General features: G+C 40.8%; 4 protein-coding genes across 4 annotated transcripts; 2 read left to right on the plus strand and 2 right to left on the minus strand.

The window, feature by feature from the left end:
• Window positions 1-89: 89 nt before the first annotated feature.
• On the minus strand, window positions 90-3,420 carry aspdh (aspartate dehydrogenase domain containing). The gene is made up of 7 exons (XM_074697367.1): window positions 3,366-3,420; window positions 3,130-3,274; window positions 2,927-3,011; window positions 2,599-2,748; window positions 713-936; window positions 495-634; window positions 90-174 (listed from the first exon to the last, which is right to left on the minus strand). Exons 1-7 carry the CDS (start codon window positions 3,418-3,420, stop codon window positions 137-139), a joined length of 837 nt encoding a protein of 278 aa, XP_074553468.1. The 3' UTR covers window positions 90-136.
• Window positions 3,421-4,562: 1,142 nt separating this feature from the next.
• Window positions 4,563-5,920, plus strand: tmem86b (transmembrane protein 86B). The gene is made up of 3 exons (XM_074695736.1): window positions 4,563-4,613; window positions 4,778-5,021; window positions 5,469-5,920. Exons 1-3 carry the CDS (start codon window positions 4,563-4,565, stop codon window positions 5,918-5,920), a joined length of 747 nt encoding a protein of 248 aa, XP_074551837.1.
• Window positions 5,921-6,819: 899 nt separating this feature from the next.
• hspbp1 (HSPA (heat shock 70kDa) binding protein, cytoplasmic cochaperone 1) lies at window positions 6,820-9,963 on the minus strand. The gene is made up of 8 exons (XM_074696700.1): window positions 9,768-9,963; window positions 9,305-9,437; window positions 8,774-8,990; window positions 8,414-8,638; window positions 8,146-8,301; window positions 7,934-8,030; window positions 7,727-7,838; window positions 6,820-7,628 (listed from the first exon to the last, which is right to left on the minus strand). Exons 2-8 carry the CDS (start codon window positions 9,422-9,424, stop codon window positions 7,548-7,550), a joined length of 1,008 nt encoding a protein of 335 aa, XP_074552801.1. The 5' UTR covers window positions 9,425-9,437; window positions 9,768-9,963; the 3' UTR covers window positions 6,820-7,547.
• Window positions 9,964-10,658: 695 nt separating this feature from the next.
• tufm (Tu translation elongation factor, mitochondrial) lies at window positions 10,659-15,490 on the plus strand. Its single transcript, XM_074696635.1, has 10 exons — window positions 10,659-10,791; window positions 11,475-11,521; window positions 11,610-11,748; window positions 11,871-12,037; window positions 12,190-12,459; window positions 12,591-12,723; window positions 12,875-12,979; window positions 13,171-13,322; window positions 14,333-14,452; window positions 15,025-15,490. The coding sequence occupies exons 1-10, from the start codon at window positions 10,755-10,757 to the stop codon at window positions 15,193-15,195; spliced, it is 1,341 nt and encodes a 446-aa protein (XP_074552736.1). The 5' UTR covers window positions 10,659-10,754; the 3' UTR covers window positions 15,196-15,490.

The raw sequence follows: 15,490 nt of genomic DNA on the forward strand, positions 1-15,490 counted from the left end.
AATCTGAGGTGGCGTTATCGGTAAGAGACTGATCCTGGGACATTATCCTCACATCTTATCCTCTGATATGTGAGAAGTTTTGATGTGGATCTTCTATTTCTGTGCTGACTGAAATCCAGCAGACTCCTCATCTGATTCAGCACAGGTAAACGCGGCCTCCATGACCTTTGCAAACTGCAAGAAAAGAGATTTTTTATTTTTAGCTCTGACTTAAGAACAATACTACATGTGTGGTTAAAAAGTTACATACAAGCCTTGAATAGACAGGAGACATTTATTAAGCATTAAACTTACTGTAACTTAAAATTAATGCACTGTAGAGCAGAATGAGGCAGACATGTGACGTTCAATGTTTCTGTTTCTTCCAGTTAGCACAATTATATTCACTCCTGCTTTCTTCAATGTGTCTTTTTTTATCTAATTTACCCTCTGTGTTTGCCTGTGTTCTGAGCCTGAATTTCTTACAAAGACTTTGGTGAACATGCAGGACTCACTGAGTAAACTATTCCAGAAGGAGTTGTACGTTGCGCTGCCGGTAACCGCTCCAAGTTTGGCTGGATTCCTCCTCACAGTGTGGACCGAGAAGCCTCCAAGCCCGGTTACTTCCACCTCCACTACATGAAAGTCACTCAACCTGCATGAGGCATAAAGAGGGGTTAAAGCTTCAAATGTGAGAGGGTTACATGAGGTCAGTCAGGTGTCCAGGACTTACGCTGTATCAGACACAATCTCCCCCTGAACACCCGTAAAGCCCAGAGATCCCGCTGCCACAGCTGCTGCTGCCATGGTGTTCACATTGTTTGGAGCCAGCGGGCAAAGCTCAGCCACAGAGCCTTTGAACAAAACACGTCTGCCTTCGTCCTCCGTCCACTCAGAGAGGATGTCTCCTGTCAGCCTGAAGCAGGAGGGATGCTTGGACATCCTAATAAACAACGCCTTAAAAAAATAAGAGTTATCACAGATTTAAAAGAGAGAAATGTGGCTGAATAAGAACAAGAAACACTAGAAACACTCTCTGAACTTGGCATTTCAGGATCTGCGCTGTCGTGGTTCAAGTCCCACCTTGCAGGCAGATCCTTCAGAGTGTCATGGTGAGGAGAAGTGTCTAAATCACATGGCTTATCAACAGGGGTACCTCAGGGTTCAGTGCTTGGTCCCCTACTCTTCTCCTTAAACATCACCTTACCTGGTGCAGTGATCCGCTCTCATGGCTTCTCTTACCACTGCTATGCTGACAACACTCAACTTTTCCTGTCTTTTCCACCTGATGACACAACTGTCTCCGCTCGGATATCAGCGTGTCTGGCAGGTAACTCTACATGGATGAAGGAACGCCACCTTCAGCTAAACTGAGCTCATTGTCCTTCCAGCTTGTCCCTCGGTTCCACCACAGATCAATGTCCTGTTTGATTCCAATCAACTTGTGCCACAAACTGCCAGAAATCAGGGTGTCATGATTGATGACCACCTGATGGCCACGCAGCTTTGTGTACAGGCTCTTGTGACAACTGCAGCTCCCTCCTAGCAGGCCTCCCTGCTTGTGCATTTAAACCTCTGCAGATTACCTAGAATGCAGCAGCACTCCAAGTCTTTAAGCAGCCCAAAACAGCGCACATCACCCAGCTGTTAATCTCCCTTCACTTGCTTCCAGTAGCAGCTCCAATCAAATTCAGAGCTCTGCTTCTGGCTTACAAAACACTGAAAAGAATGGCTCCTGCCTACCTGGGGTCCCTCGTCCAGGTCTACACTCCTTCTGGTCCACCGCTCTGCTTGTTAAAGACTCCATGTGCTCCCAGCCCAACGTGGCTCCAAATCACTAGCCAGACTCTTGTCCTCTGTTGTGTCCAAATGGTGGAATGAATTACCTAACTCTATACGATCCGCAGAGTCTCTTTCTACTTTTAAGAGAAGTCTGAGAACTCATCTGTTCAGGAAACAATTGTGCACTTAAGCTGACCCTTCTCCTCTTTGTCCTCAGGGGGAGAATGAGTCAGAAGGTCTAAGACTCAGCTCTTGTGATTTTTTAGCACTATTACTGAATTTTGTTGAAGATTGAGGTACACTGTTGCAGCAATGCATGCAGTTGGCTTGTTGATTGTTGTCTGAATGGTGTGATTTCTTTTCATGTGTGGATTATTTGAATTAATACCAATGTCAGGTAGAAATTTTGTTTGAATTGCAGCTTTGGAAATAAATGTGATGAGAAAACAGTTGACATGTTCAATACTTATTTTCCCCACTGTATGGCAGCACTTGCAGCCAAATAACTTGTAGCACTTGTTGCACTAACTAGGTTTTCCCTGCTGTCTAAATTCTTGCTTGTGTTTTGCATCTTTTGACAAAAGCATCTGATAAATGAAACTCTAGAGCTGTAAAAAATATATATATATTGCAACACATCCTCAGAGAGCGGATAAAGATGTAAGATGTAACAGATGTGAAATGATTTAAAGGTTTGTATACACCAGATGTTTAAGAGTGTAAAAGATTTTGCCGTAAACACCTAAAGATAAAAGTTTCATTCAGTTGATTCTGTTGTGGGGTTCATGCAACCAGCTGGACTAAAAAACAAAGCATGCTCATTCTACCTGAGTTTACCTTCAAGCCCCCGCTATCATTCAGCCTCTGGATGTCCTGGCCTCCCCATAACGCACCGCTGGGGATATAGAGCGTGTTTCCAAACTGCTCAGAAGCCTGACGCAGCTGCTGGTTCAGATCAGGGTCAGAGAGAGCTGAGGGAGAGCCCACCTGAGAGGAGGAGGAGTAACAAAGGCTCTGAATGATTGAAACAAGCTGTCCATTCCCCAGTTTGTTCTTTAGTTTATGCAGTAAAGTGGCAAATCTGTGAGCTTTTTCATCAAAAGGAATCATGGCCAAGCTCTCATCAAATAGCATTGCAAAGCCAAAACTATGCACACACACTCACCAAGAAATGAGACTGAGACAGAAAGCGATGCCCGAATTCCTTGACTATCAGTGGATGGCAAACCTCGATGATCACATCACAACGCCTGAAATTAAAAATATAGCATTAGATTTATGTTGGTTTTTATAGTAGCACAGTGGTAGTAGAGAAGGGTTAGCTTCAGTTTGAGCTCACATGTTTATATGACGTGAGAGTGTTTGCACCTTTCTGCAAAGGTTGATAGGTCACTGATTATTAGGTCATCAGGAACTAAACCTTTGAGTTTGTCTGAATTTCTGTTCCACACAAAAGCCAAAGAGAGACCCAGAGCAGCCCCATCTTTGAGGATCCTCCCCACCAGGTACTGCCCTGAAGGAAGACAAATCCAGGAGATTTTGTGAGACAGTTATTTGATTCGTAAGAAAGAATGATTACAACAGTTTGGAGAGGAATTTCAGACCTAGATGTCCGTATCCTACAACTCCAATTCTCTGAGAAGAAAAGCTCATCGCCATGTCCTCTGCAGAGAAAGCAAAAGTGCAACTTTTTTTTACACACACACCAAAACACACATATCTCTCTCACACACACACATAGGTTGTTTTTGACCCCTCTGTCCTATCTGATCTCTCTCATTCTCCTCTTATAAGTCACGCTATTTATTGCTTCACTCACCAGATAATCCCAGAGTCCTCCAGTGCGGTGTGCGAATCACGATGACACAGCCCACGACTTCGGGGATTGTGGGTAAGCAGGGAGCAAAGTTTGGCTCAGAAATGTCAGTTAATAATTGTCAGGCCTGTAATGTGTGGCTCCTCCTTTTTCCATTCATGCAATTTCAGTTTCAGGTGCATTCGAGTAAAATGCAACCAACTTTGTGTGACAGAAACAAAATATTTACCCTTTTTTTGGCACTTCTTTTTTTTTTTTAATTTCCAATATATCTATTTCATAACCTCAACTTTGTTTTTATTTATTTATTTATAATTCATTTTGTTATAATAAAAACAGAGGTCTTTGCCCTTTTCTCATGAAATCTAAATCAGTGTGACCCTCTCAAAAACTAAAAAACTAAAAGAAAAAAAAAACTCCAATTGTCTTTTCATCAACACACCCTGAACTTGCATATTACACAAAATATAAATTTCCTTCTTTAAAAAAAACCCTGTACAGGACTTGTCATGGATGCTCCAGAGCTGGATTGTTCATTTTCATCACCTGGAGGCCGTTAAAAGGATTTCCCCAAAGGAGGAATGTTTCCAGTTTCTTCTTTATTGCTAGCATCATCACAAGTTCACACATAAAGTAGGAAAACAACCTTTATCACATATGAGTTAACTGCCTGCTCAACTTTGCTCCCTTCATGTTGATGTCACCAATATATTCCAGCTGGAGAGGTCAAAGGTCAGCTGTTTGTCCAGAAGGAAATCGATTATCAGAGTACAATCAGACTGCAGAGATCGGTCCAAGGTTCATTTCTGTGAAGCTCCAGCAGACTGAGAGACACGGCAGAGATTCAGACGGGAGAGAGCAAGAGCAGAACATCTGAGGATTACAGGAGCTGCTTTCCAGGACTGTGAGAGGAGGCTGAAGACAAGAGAAGGAGACAAACAGGACAAATTCATCCATCTGAGACATCAGCTGGAGCTCTCAGACGATGGACATCCTGGAGACAGATGCTTATGACAGGCGGCAGAGGAGAAACACGGTACCTTCAAATCATTTCTTCTTAATCAAGCATTAGTAACTTATTGATGTTATTAACTTTAAATATCTCCATTCAGGATCGCAGAATTTCTGGATATTACCCTAAATTTCAACCCACAAAGTGATTGTCCTCCCTGTTTCTTCCTGTCTCTCTGTCTCTCTCAGTCCTGTACCCTCCTTTTCTCCCTCTTGCCTTTCTTTGCATCTGCAGCTTTTTACTTCTACCTGTGGACTCCTGACTTGCCAGCGTCCATCATGCATGCCGGCGTCAAATCTGTGCCCACGTTGCTGCTGGCGTTTGTAGTGCTGAGCTGGAACGGAGGTCAGAGCGTCCTGGGTGTGGTGGGGGGGCTGGTGTTCTCTGCCATCGGGGACTGCTGCCTGGTGTGGCCCGAATTCTTCCTGCATGGTAAGCAACAGGTTTGTTTATGAGTTTACCAAAGATTTCCTAGATGCAGGAAATCAGTGCTTAAGGGGTTTTTACAGAGCAGAATATATTAGAAATTCATAGTTTGAATGAAATTCTAACAAACTTTAACTCAATAATGTTATCAACAAAACAAGCTCTGCAAAATGTTCATAATTTGGATCAATCAAGTCATTTTACATTTTTTTTGTTTACTTCTATTTAAAAAAGCAATATTAAACATTCAACAATTTTAAATTAAGTGAAGTCCCAGTCTTTCATTTTTATTAGCATGCACATGTACATTGTACAATATAAAATGATACATCTTACATTTGTCCATCCTGCAAAAAACTTAGGATGTTATGGATTACATAAATAAGTTAAACTTGTTTCATCATAAATGTCATGGCTTCATGAATTTCACTCAATGTTTCTCATCTCTTCCAGGTATGGGTGCATTCGCTATGGCCCATCTTCTCTACTCTCTGACCTTCCTCTCCAGTCATTACTCCCCAGAGTCTTCCTCCTCCTTGAACAAATTTCTCTATCTCATCCTCTTTCTGGTGGGAGGAGGTTTCTACACCTTCCTGTATCCATTCCTGCAGAAGGCCCCGGACTCTGAATTCATAGTTCCAGGTGTCGGAGGTTACATCCTGCTGATCAGTATGATGGGGATGCTAGCCGTCAGGACCAGACACACAGCAACACTGCTGGGCAGCTTGTTTTTCATGCTGTCTGACGTGTCGCTGGCTCTGCAGGTTTTTAAGGCGATACCCCCAGTGGAGCACGGTCACCATGTTGTTATGGTGACATATTATTTGGCACAGCTGCTTATTGCTGTGGGAGATGTGAGAGCAGTGAGGAACAAGGATGATTTTGCAAAGTGGAAGAGGTCTTAAACCGGATCCCTGTGGCACTCCTAAAGTCTAACATATCTTCCCTGCACAGTCAAAAACATGAATTGCTTTTGAAAGCTAAGGTTTGGAGTTTTTATATAAAAAACAAACACAGGAAAAAAAGAGAGAGGGGTCCAGCTGCAGCTTTGCAGGCCGCTGTCTCACGGCACTCAGTCGCACGGCACTCAGTTGCACGGCACTCAGTCGCATGTTTGCAGTGTATTACGGAAATGCTTGTCTTGGAAAAACCGAAGCCACATGTAGCCTATACTTTTATTTGTTTAAAAATTATGTAAACGTTGGATAATTTTACATCAAAATTAACATGTAGAAAATGAACAGTGAAGATCATTGTGTAATGTTGATGTTAAGCAATGAGGATTCTGTTAAACTAACGTTAATTGATTACACTATCTTAACTTATTTAGCCCAACCCCTGCAAAACACCAACACGAAACTGTGAGATTAAGTTAAATGTACCTTACATATATATATATATATATATATATATATATATATATATATATATATATATATATATATATATATATATATATATATATATATATATATATGTTTTAATATGTCTAATTATGAGTTAACAGACTTTTTGCTAATTATCATTGCATAACTATTGGTCAATTACGCCGCAAACATCTCCAATGGGTTAGATTTTGAGAATCACCGCCATGAGCTGAAGGACAACTCCAATTCACTAGGTGGCGCTGTTGCGAGAAAACAGCAGCCGTGGGACTGCAGCTGTGAGATTGCGGCCTGCAGGGATGCAGCTGGATACTATTGAAAGAAGACAAGCTTAGAGAATGTCTCCATTCTGATCAGCTTAGAAAGCTACACCCTAAGCTTAAAGTATGTAGAATAAAAGAGCAGCCTGAAGTCAGTCATATTTTATATATCCCCTTTTTTATTTCATGTGTCCTTGTGATTGTGCTAAAAGTCCAAGTTGTAACTTAATAACAAGTCAAACAATTATAAGAGATGAATGGTAACAAACATCAGCTAAGAGAAATGTCTTTGAGTGATTTAAACAAGTTTTAATTGCAGAGTTTCTGTTTCATCAATGTGAAAGTTTTACATGTTATAACAATGTTTTTCTCTTGTACACCAGTCATTATATGTCTGTAATTACTCCCATTCTTTATGTCAATAAATAAATATAGACTTTAAAAAATAGCAAGGTTGTACTTGTATGTATATACCATATGTTTGAGTGATGTTCAAACAGTGGACCAAAATCATAAGAAGATATTTGAGCTTTGAGGCTTTAGACAGAGCAAAATGCAACACATAAAGTTATACATTTCCTTATTTATACTGAGTATCAAAAATTAACACTTTACATTTAAAGTACTTTATCTAATTCTTTTGAGGGAGATGTTTGTGTCATCACATATATGAGCTTAAAAACACTGAAAATAAAACAGCTGACTTGAAAAAGAGTTTTATACATTAGAATTATGTACACAGCAGAATCCAGGTCCTGGATCACATTCAACAAAAAAGTAATGTCCGTCGTAACAGACAAATGCTGCCAAACACCCATAATCTGGGTTATAGATGTTATGTTACATCTCTGCACACTGAAACTACAACAGGGGAGATAAATAAAACTTCAACGATCCATGCCATTGTCATCTGATTGCTGTCCGCGGAAACACGTTACTCTCAGACGTTCACAGAAGTCCAGTTCTTCCTAAATAAAAAAAAAAAAGTGACTTAATGAGTGCTGTTTTGTTCCAGACAGGAGTTAAACCACATCCTTCATAAAAAGTTTTTTAACACCAGAATTACCTGACTCTCCTCTTTTCCTTGGAGCTCTCTTGAACGCTGCTTGAGTAACTCATCCAGACCCAGAGATGAATTCCTGCAGTCTTTGAGACCTTGTGGACAATCCTCCACCAAACTGCAAAAATCCAAAACACAAACAGGTGATTAGAAATAAGTTAATCAGCAACCTTATGCCAACTTTCAAGAGAATGAAATAGGTTTTCTTTTTACCAGCAGAGAGCACCAAGCACATGCTCATGGAAAGGTGAGTGTGGTGTACGAAGGACAGACACCAGCTGCTGCACCATACCCATGGAAACAACCGTGACTGCAGGTAAAAGACAAAGAATTATGTCAAAAACAAAGATCTTACAAATACATTTGAGACTCTAGTATCCAAAGATGATCAAAATTATTTGTTGAAAGGCTTCTTTTGGGTGCACCTTTATGTTCAGGATGTGACGTCAGCAGATTGAGCAGAAGAAATGCAGACTTGGTCCTGAGCTTCTCATTCTCTGACTGCATCCCTCTCATCAGCACTGAGAAGCCATCGTGGCACAGGAAAGCCTGAAGTCCTGCTTCCTGCTCCCGAATCAGACCTGAAGTCAGATTATGACAGTTACAGTTTTTTTTCCAAGGTCCACCGGCAAACAAGAGGCGTGTGTGCAGCCAGGTGGTTATAAATGTCACCTTTACAGTGCTGATACTTACAGGACACAGCATAAAGAGCTTTCACTCTGACGGTAGGGTTGGGGTCTGAGTCTGTCAGCTGCAAAAGTTTTGGAAGTGCTCCGATGCTAAGCAGGTGGATCTGCACCTGTGGCATGTTCTGAGCGCAGGACGCGATAAGTTCAGCTGCACGCCACCTCAGTCCACTTTGAGCATGACAAAGATACTTGGAGAGACACAATTCCAGTCCACCAAGAACCATCAGGTCTACAGAGAAAAGAAACAGGAGAAAAGGACAGGATGGAGACAGATGCTATTTTTCAGCTCTTTCATGCGTGGATCGCCAACATGTAATCTATATAACACCTGAAATGGATCAACCTCAAAACTATCATTACATACCTCTAGCATTGTCCAGGTTCTCACACAGCTCTGAGAGCACCTCAAAAGCTGCCTCTCGCTCATCTTCTTCATCATCATCTCTCTCTTCCTCCCCTTCTTGATCCCCATTGTTTGTTGTGTCTTGACTCAGTACTGCCAAACACTGTTTCATCTGCTGCACTTCATCCATCTGTCCTTTACACACATCTGCCAGAGCATCTCTCAACCATGTTTTCCTCTGAGGAAAAGAATAAGCACAACAATGTTTATGTTTGATTCAAAGATGAGGTCTTCATGGGTCCAAGTAGAGACTGAAAATCAGCTTTAAACAGCATGTGACCACAAGTGAATGGGACAAAGCTGAGATGTATCTAATAAACGAAACCTTCAAACAGAAGAAAGAGTGCTTAACCAAATAGACTTGAGCAGGATTTGATTTAAGAAGCACCCATGGAGAACAAATTTCTATTGTTTTAGGTTCAGATAGAGTTAGGAGTATGAATGTCCTGAAAAAAATATTAAGTTTGATGTTTTTAATGAAAAGGCTCCCACCTCCTCTGACATGGGCTCAAGTGGTTCAGGTCCTTCTGCGGCTGATCCAGCCTCCACTGCCAGCTGTAGGACTCCCTGAAGGTTCTGGGGATACCTCCTGCCCCGCCTGTCTTCTGCCATAATGTGGAAAAAACTACGGAGGAGAGGAACACGAATCAGATTGACGAGGACAGCTGAATTTAGGGCATGATGTGAGGATGTACTGAACAGGGAAAGATCCCAAACATAGACACAGAAAACTTTAAGATAGATGGAGATTAAGTTTACCACAACTTTAAAGTCTAGAACTACCTCTTTAACCACATAGTATTAGTTAAAATCGCTAGAGTAATGATTAATATAAAAGATAATAATCGCACATAACAGTGCTTTATAACCATAGCCTAACCTCGCTTGCTACAGATTAGCGTTCAGCTCTAGAAAACGTTATATTTTGTTATAGAAATGCCGATATCCGTCCTACCTTTACGAGTCCGACAAACCGCGTTGAATAAAGTGACACTGTTTCTATTCAACCAACATACAATGCCGTCTTCCTTTTAAACAGAGAAACATGTAAGTGCTAGAATATTCTAGCTAGCTGATCTCATGAGTGGCAAGGGGGCTGCCATGCTCTACCGTAAACCTTATACAAAACCGTAAGTCAAAGTAGCATCACTGTTATCTTACATACTTCAAGCAGCTACTTGGGCTACACTTTTTCTGAACATATTCAGAATTTTAAATCACGTAAATTAATTCCGAAAGTTCTCGATGTGGCGAAAATTTTGAGCTTAACAACACGAAAATTGGATATATTAGCTTATTTAAGGTAAACCACTGACGTTTGTACGTAAGACTTTCGAAGAGTATACGTAAAGATAAGAGCGGTATCGCGTTCAAAAAACCAAAAAAAAACTAGATTTCTGTTAATAATAATAATAATAATAATAATAATAATAATAATAATAATAATAATAATAATAATAATAATAATAATAATAATAGTAATAATAATGGTAATAATAATAATGATAATATCTCTATGGTTATTATTTTTTGTTTTTGTAATGAAAAACCCCCCAAAACAAATAAGATATTAAAATATCCAGGGATGAAAAAGGAATGAATATATAACTCCTTTTTTGTTTTTCAAGAAGTTAAGGCATATTATCCATACTCAGCTTTAAAAAAATAAAAATAAAAAATAAATAAACAATAAATAAAATAATAATAATAATAAAAATATTAAAAGTTTTTAAAAACTGTAAGTTTGGGTGCTAAAAACAATTTTGATGTCTTTTTTGTCATAATATGACAAAATCATGATTTCTAGGTGCATACGTTGTCGTCGTTGAGGTTTATTTGATGGGTATAAGATCGTACCGAATAAAAACACCACCGAAGTCAGCTTGGGCTGTCGGGTATGCTCTTGATTATTGATCATCTTTGGTTCGTCTAACCATCCAAGATGGCGGCGCTTGTGGGACTGCGTGCATGTTTCTCCGGTAAAAATCATTTAGTTCATCTGCAATATTTCCACTGACATGACTGTTGTTGTGTAAAATAAGTCCTTTTTGTGTGTTGCACACGTTCATGTTTTGAATGTCTCAAAAAATATAAACTATCATAGTGAATGGATGATGCTATCTGTTCCGATATCAGAGCAAGGTCACGTTACCAAAGATTGTTAGCTAACTACACCGCTAGCAAAGGATTACAACTGACAAGTGACTGAGGATGGAACCAGTTTATATCATTAGATGTTGGATTTATAAACCAGCGTTTTGTTTGGATAACAAAGTCAGCTTATGGGATTAAAATTACTTCGTTGCGTCTTCTCTGCTTGTTCGTGGTAGTTTGTTAGCTAACACAACGCTGCTTGTATTCAACTGGTCTTACCTATGTGGTTCTTAAATGCGATGCATAATTTCACACCGTGTCACGACTGTTACCAGTAAAAGGACTGCAAGAGAAACACTACTTCACTCGCGTGTATTGATAGCATAGATGTTCGGCGCTCAAAGATAGACGACACATTGTTAGCAAATAGCAGGAAATACTAGTCTTCTTTGTGGTAACAGGATATCATACAGTTGGACTTATATGTTGAGTTGAGTAGGTTCATTTTGTCAAATAAGTTATTCATTAGATCCTCATTGTTCTGATTTTCTGGTGTCTCTCCTCTTAGCCCTGCAGCTGTCTTCGCCAAGCCTTCTGCATAGCTCCTTCAAATTAGTAAGTATGAACTCAAACTACAGTCAGATTATGATTTGATGTGGGTTGTGCAGCTGGTTAATGCTTTGACTTACCTTTTTCTTTGCAGTGTGCTGTGCCTCTGAGTCGACGGACCTTTGCAGCAGAAGCCAAGAAGACATACAGCAGAGAGAAGCCCCACGTTAACATTGGAACCATTGGCCATGTAGATCACGGCAAGACAACCCTGACAGCTGCCATCACAAAAGGTGGATTTACTCAGGGTTTTACTTCTAATGTGGCTTAGATGACCATATTTTTCCAATAAAGTTAAGATTTTGAAATTCAGAAGCATGAACCAGGTTTGTTTGATTATTTATTTGAAACTCAGTGCTGGCTGACGCTGGTGGGGCAAACTACAAAAAGTATGAGGACATTGACAACGCCCCTGAGGAGAAGGCTAGAGGAATCACCATCAACGCCTCCCATGTAGAATACGCCACAGCCAACAGACATTATGCTCACACAGACTGTCCCGGTCATGCTGACTATGTGAAGGTAATCTCCTACAAATGTACTAATCATCTTGAAAGACATGATCATGACACAGTTTTGATGATGTTTAAGACACATTTTGCATGAAAAGTTTCAAGCATATTCATTTTCAAAAGATAGCAGATGAAATTGGTACAATCTGCTTCCTTTTCTAGAACATGATCACAGGCACAGCCCAGCTAGACGGCTGCATCCTGGTAGTGGCAGCCACTGATGGCCAGATGCCTCAGACACGAGAGCATCTCCTGTTGGCTCGGCAGATAGGAGTCGAACATGTGGTGGTTTTTGTAAACAAGGCAGACGCCGTGGAGGACAAGGAGATGCTGGAGCTGGTGGAGATTGAGATCCGTGAGCTGCTCACAGAGTTTGGCTATGATGGCGAGAACACACCTGTTGTCATCGGCTCCGCCCTCTGTGCGCTGGAGGTGAGTGTGCAGAGCTGCTTATCTGTTACATTTGTTTAGAAAATATCATCAGTAGTCTTTTGTAAATTTTCATATATAAATAGTGGCAGTCAGTCTGAGACATCTGAATGTGATTTAACTTTTAATTCCAGGACAGAGACCCTGAGCTGGGTATGAATGCAGTGTTGAAGCTTCTGGAAATTGTGGATTCTTATGTTCCTCTGCCCAAAAGAGAGCTGGATAAACCCTTCCTCCTGCCCGTTGAAGCAGCATATTCAATCCCAGGTATAAAAACAATTTTACTTTTAGAATCAGCCTGTGCTGGCTCTGTTATTGTTCTTGAGATTTCAGATATTTGTTTAAATCAGTTTTGAACTTGATGGTTGTGGCGTGGAAACTTCTTTCCGATAAACATTTTTACTGTTGTGTGTTTCAGGCAGAGGTACAGTGGTCACAGGAACTTTGGAGAGAGGAGTCATCAAGAAAGGAGACGAGTCTGAGTTTGTTGGACACAATCGCAGCTTCAAGTCAGTTGTTACAGGTGAGGGAAGAGAAAGCTCATGAATGAAGGATGAATACAGAGAACTGATACCTTTCCTTTAAGACATGTTTGGTTAGCCTCTTTCTGACGAGTCTCATCTGCTTATACAAATAATCTAATGAACAGCCTCAAGCACTTTGTGCTCTAAATGGAGAAAGAGTTTCACCTTCTTTATGCCTGGTTTGCTTTAGGTATCGAGATGTTCCACAAATCTCTGGATCGGGCAGAGGCTGGTGATAACCTGGGCGCTCTGATCCGTGGAATGAAGAGAGAGGACGTGAGGAGAGGGATGGTGATGTGCAAACCAGGATCCATCATGCCTCACCGGAAAGTCAAGGCCCAGGTTTGTTCTAGCCAGTTGTTATGATCAAGTCATAACATTTTGAACAGTCAGTGAATAAAGTAGCTTTTAGATGCGACAAAGAGCCACGTTAGTTATGGAAGAGTTTTATTCAGCAGTTTTAAAGCCAAACTTCAAGAATTCACAGAAAGGCTCTGAGGTGTATTTGTCTGCCTTTGAAAGAGCAAGAGTGGCATCAGAGTGTCATATAGCAGGATGGTCGTAGTTTTTTATATATCTATTTATCCCCATGGCCACCAAGCAGTCTGGTTTAGATCAGTACGGTTTGGTACAGGTTGGAGCAGTTAAGCCTGCCAGAGAAGTAGGGATGGGTACCAAATTAAGTACTTTTATAGGTACTGACCAAACTCTGTCAAAAGTACAAGGTACCGATTTATGTAAAATCAAAAGTTAGTTGTTAAGGTACCTAAATGCATCCTTGTGACTGTGAGGAAGTGGAAGAGTAGGCGATTTTCCATGCTGGACATGAGCACAGCATTGCAAGGATAGATACAGAAGAATAAATATGTTGAATTGAAAAAAAAAAAAATTCATTATTGAACAAATTGATATTTTTTACAGAAAGTTGGTACCATTGAGTACCGGTGCTGATTGCCAGGTACCAAGCATTGGTACCGTATTGTTTCTAATGTGAAAGGTCCCCATCCCTACAGAGAAGGCTGCCATGCGGAGAACTACAGCAGCTGCTATAGCACAGTGACGATTCTTTCAACAAATGAACGGTCTGCAGTGTTGTAGCTCCACCTTCTGGGCTTGGTTTGGTATGTCTGGCACTCCAACAGAAAGGCAGCAAAAAGTAGAACAGGTGGTCTTGGTTATTTTGGCCCGGGATTAGTCTGTGGAAACGCCATTAAGTGTGTGCTGGGCTGAGAAGAAACCAAACTTGACTGCTTGGTGGAAACAGGGCTTTTGCCAGCGATGTTGAAAAATAATATTTGAAAGAAACGATAGAAATGGTAGAAACACTGAAGTGTGTGTCCCCTTTTCCACAGGTGTACGTTCTGAGTAAGGAAGAGGGAGGCAGACACAAGCCATTTGTCACCAACTTCATGCCCGTCATGTTCTCTTTAACCTGGGACATGGCCTGCAAGATCACTCTGCCCAAAGACAAGGTTTGTACTAATATGTGTGGGTCTGTGTGTGTCCACAACAAGTGAATTTGGACTAATAGTTGTTACTAAGGCTTATTTAAGGCAAGAAGTTTTTTTTTTTTTTCACAGTATGTGTATCTATTTCCTTCAGGTTGCATCCATCAGTATCAAAAGGAAGTAAGAGAGTATTTTAAAACAGTGGTCCCCAACCCCTGGGCCATGGACCGGTACCGGTCAGTGGGTCAATTGGTACCGGGCCGCACATAAAAAACACTTACATGATTTCACTTTGATTTATTATTTGATTCTGAACTATATTTTATTTTGAAACATGATCAGATTCCATCTGTCATACCTGATTATGATGTACTCTTGATCCCAAGCCTCCCAAGCCAGCAAAATGGACAGAAAACAAACAGCTTTGGAAAGTTTCTTTAGACAGGGTAAAAGAGCCAGTGAGAAGACAGAAGAATAGCCTGTCTGTGATGATATTGTCTGACATTAATCCGGCACAAAAAAGGTTGAGGACTGCTGCTTGAAAAGACACCAGCCACTGACCTGTCTGTTGTTCTTGTGTTCTTGTGTCCTTTCAGGAAATGGTGATGCCTGGTGAGGACGCGTCCCTCACACTCACTCTTCGCCAGCCAATGGTTCTGGAAAAAGGCCAGAGGTTCACTCTGAGAGACGGAAACCGAACCATCGGCACCGGCCTTGTTACAGAAATCATGACGTACTCAGATGATGATGAGTGCAACTGGGGCTAAACAGAAACTGCAGTGGGGTTTGGGGTCAGGGAGGGTGTGTGAGAGGAGGGCTGAAATGGAGGAGGTGTGGTTGTATGTGGCTGGCTAAATCAAACAACTATAGAAACAAAGAAGAAGCAGAACATGAACACATGCACAAAACTCAAAAAAGAGAGGAAAAAAGGAATGCTTGGCTTTCTTGTGCGATTCCACCAAACCAGATTACATGTTATGTTTAGCGGTATCAACGTGTTTAACGGCCAGACTGTCAAAATACTGTCATTTATGTAATTAAAATGTATTTAATAAAAAAACA

The sequence above is a fragment of the Halichoeres trimaculatus genome, unplaced genomic scaffold, assembly GCF_033239565.1.
Source record: "Halichoeres trimaculatus isolate MK-OKI-2021-1 unplaced genomic scaffold, fHalTri1.1 fHalTri1_scaffold_20, whole genome shotgun sequence".
Lineage (NCBI taxonomy): Eukaryota > Metazoa > Chordata > Actinopteri > Labriformes > Labridae > Halichoeres > Halichoeres trimaculatus.

What these genes read in the sequence shown, in the direction of transcription:
- tmem86b (XM_074695736.1), top strand. Translation starts at nt 4,563, where the DNA reads ATGGACATCCTGGAGACAGATGCTTATGACAGGCGGCAGAGGAGAAAC. An exon ending in GGCGGCAGAGGAGAAACACG is followed by an intron (nt 4,614 to 4,777) that starts GTACCTTCAAAT and finishes TGTCTCTCTCAG; the next exon opens with TCCTGTACCCTCCTTTTCTC. An exon ending in GCCCGAATTCTTCCTGCATG is followed by an intron (nt 5,022 to 5,468) that starts GTAAGCAACAGG and finishes CATCTCTTCCAG; the next exon opens with GTATGGGTGCATTCGCTATG.
- hspbp1 (XM_074696700.1), bottom strand. Translation starts at nt 9,424, where the DNA reads ATGGCAGAAGACAGGCGGGGCAGGAGGTATCCCCAGAACCTTCAGGGA. An exon ending in TTGAGCCCATGTCAGAGGAG is followed by an intron (nt 8,991 to 9,304) that starts GTGGGAGCCTTT and finishes TCTTTTCCTCAG; the next exon opens with AGGAAAACATGGTTGAGAGA. An exon ending in GAACCTGGACAATGCTAGAG is followed by an intron (nt 8,639 to 8,773) that starts GTATGTAATGAT and finishes TTTTCTCTGTAG; the next exon opens with ACCTGATGGTTCTTGGTGGA.
- tufm (XM_074696635.1), top strand. Translation starts at nt 10,755, where the DNA reads ATGGCGGCGCTTGTGGGACTGCGTGCATGTTTCTCCG. An exon ending in CTTCAAGTCAGTTGTTACAG is followed by an intron (nt 12,980 to 13,170) that starts GTGAGGGAAGAG and finishes GGTTTGCTTTAG; the next exon opens with GTATCGAGATGTTCCACAAA. An exon ending in TCACTCTGCCCAAAGACAAG is followed by an intron (nt 14,453 to 15,024) that starts GTTTGTACTAAT and finishes GTGTCCTTTCAG; the next exon opens with GAAATGGTGATGCCTGGTGA.
- aspdh (XM_074697367.1), bottom strand. Translation starts at nt 3,420, where the DNA reads ATGGCGATGAGCTTTTCTTCTCAGAGAATTGGAGTTGTAGGATACGGA. An exon ending in ATGATAGCGGGGGCTTGAAG is followed by an intron (nt 937 to 2,598) that starts GTAAACTCAGGT and finishes TATTTTTTTAAG; the next exon opens with GCGTTGTTTATTAGGATGTC. An exon ending in GAGATTGTGTCTGATACAGC is followed by an intron (nt 635 to 712) that starts GTAAGTCCTGGA and finishes TGCCTCATGCAG; the next exon opens with GTTGAGTGACTTTCATGTAG.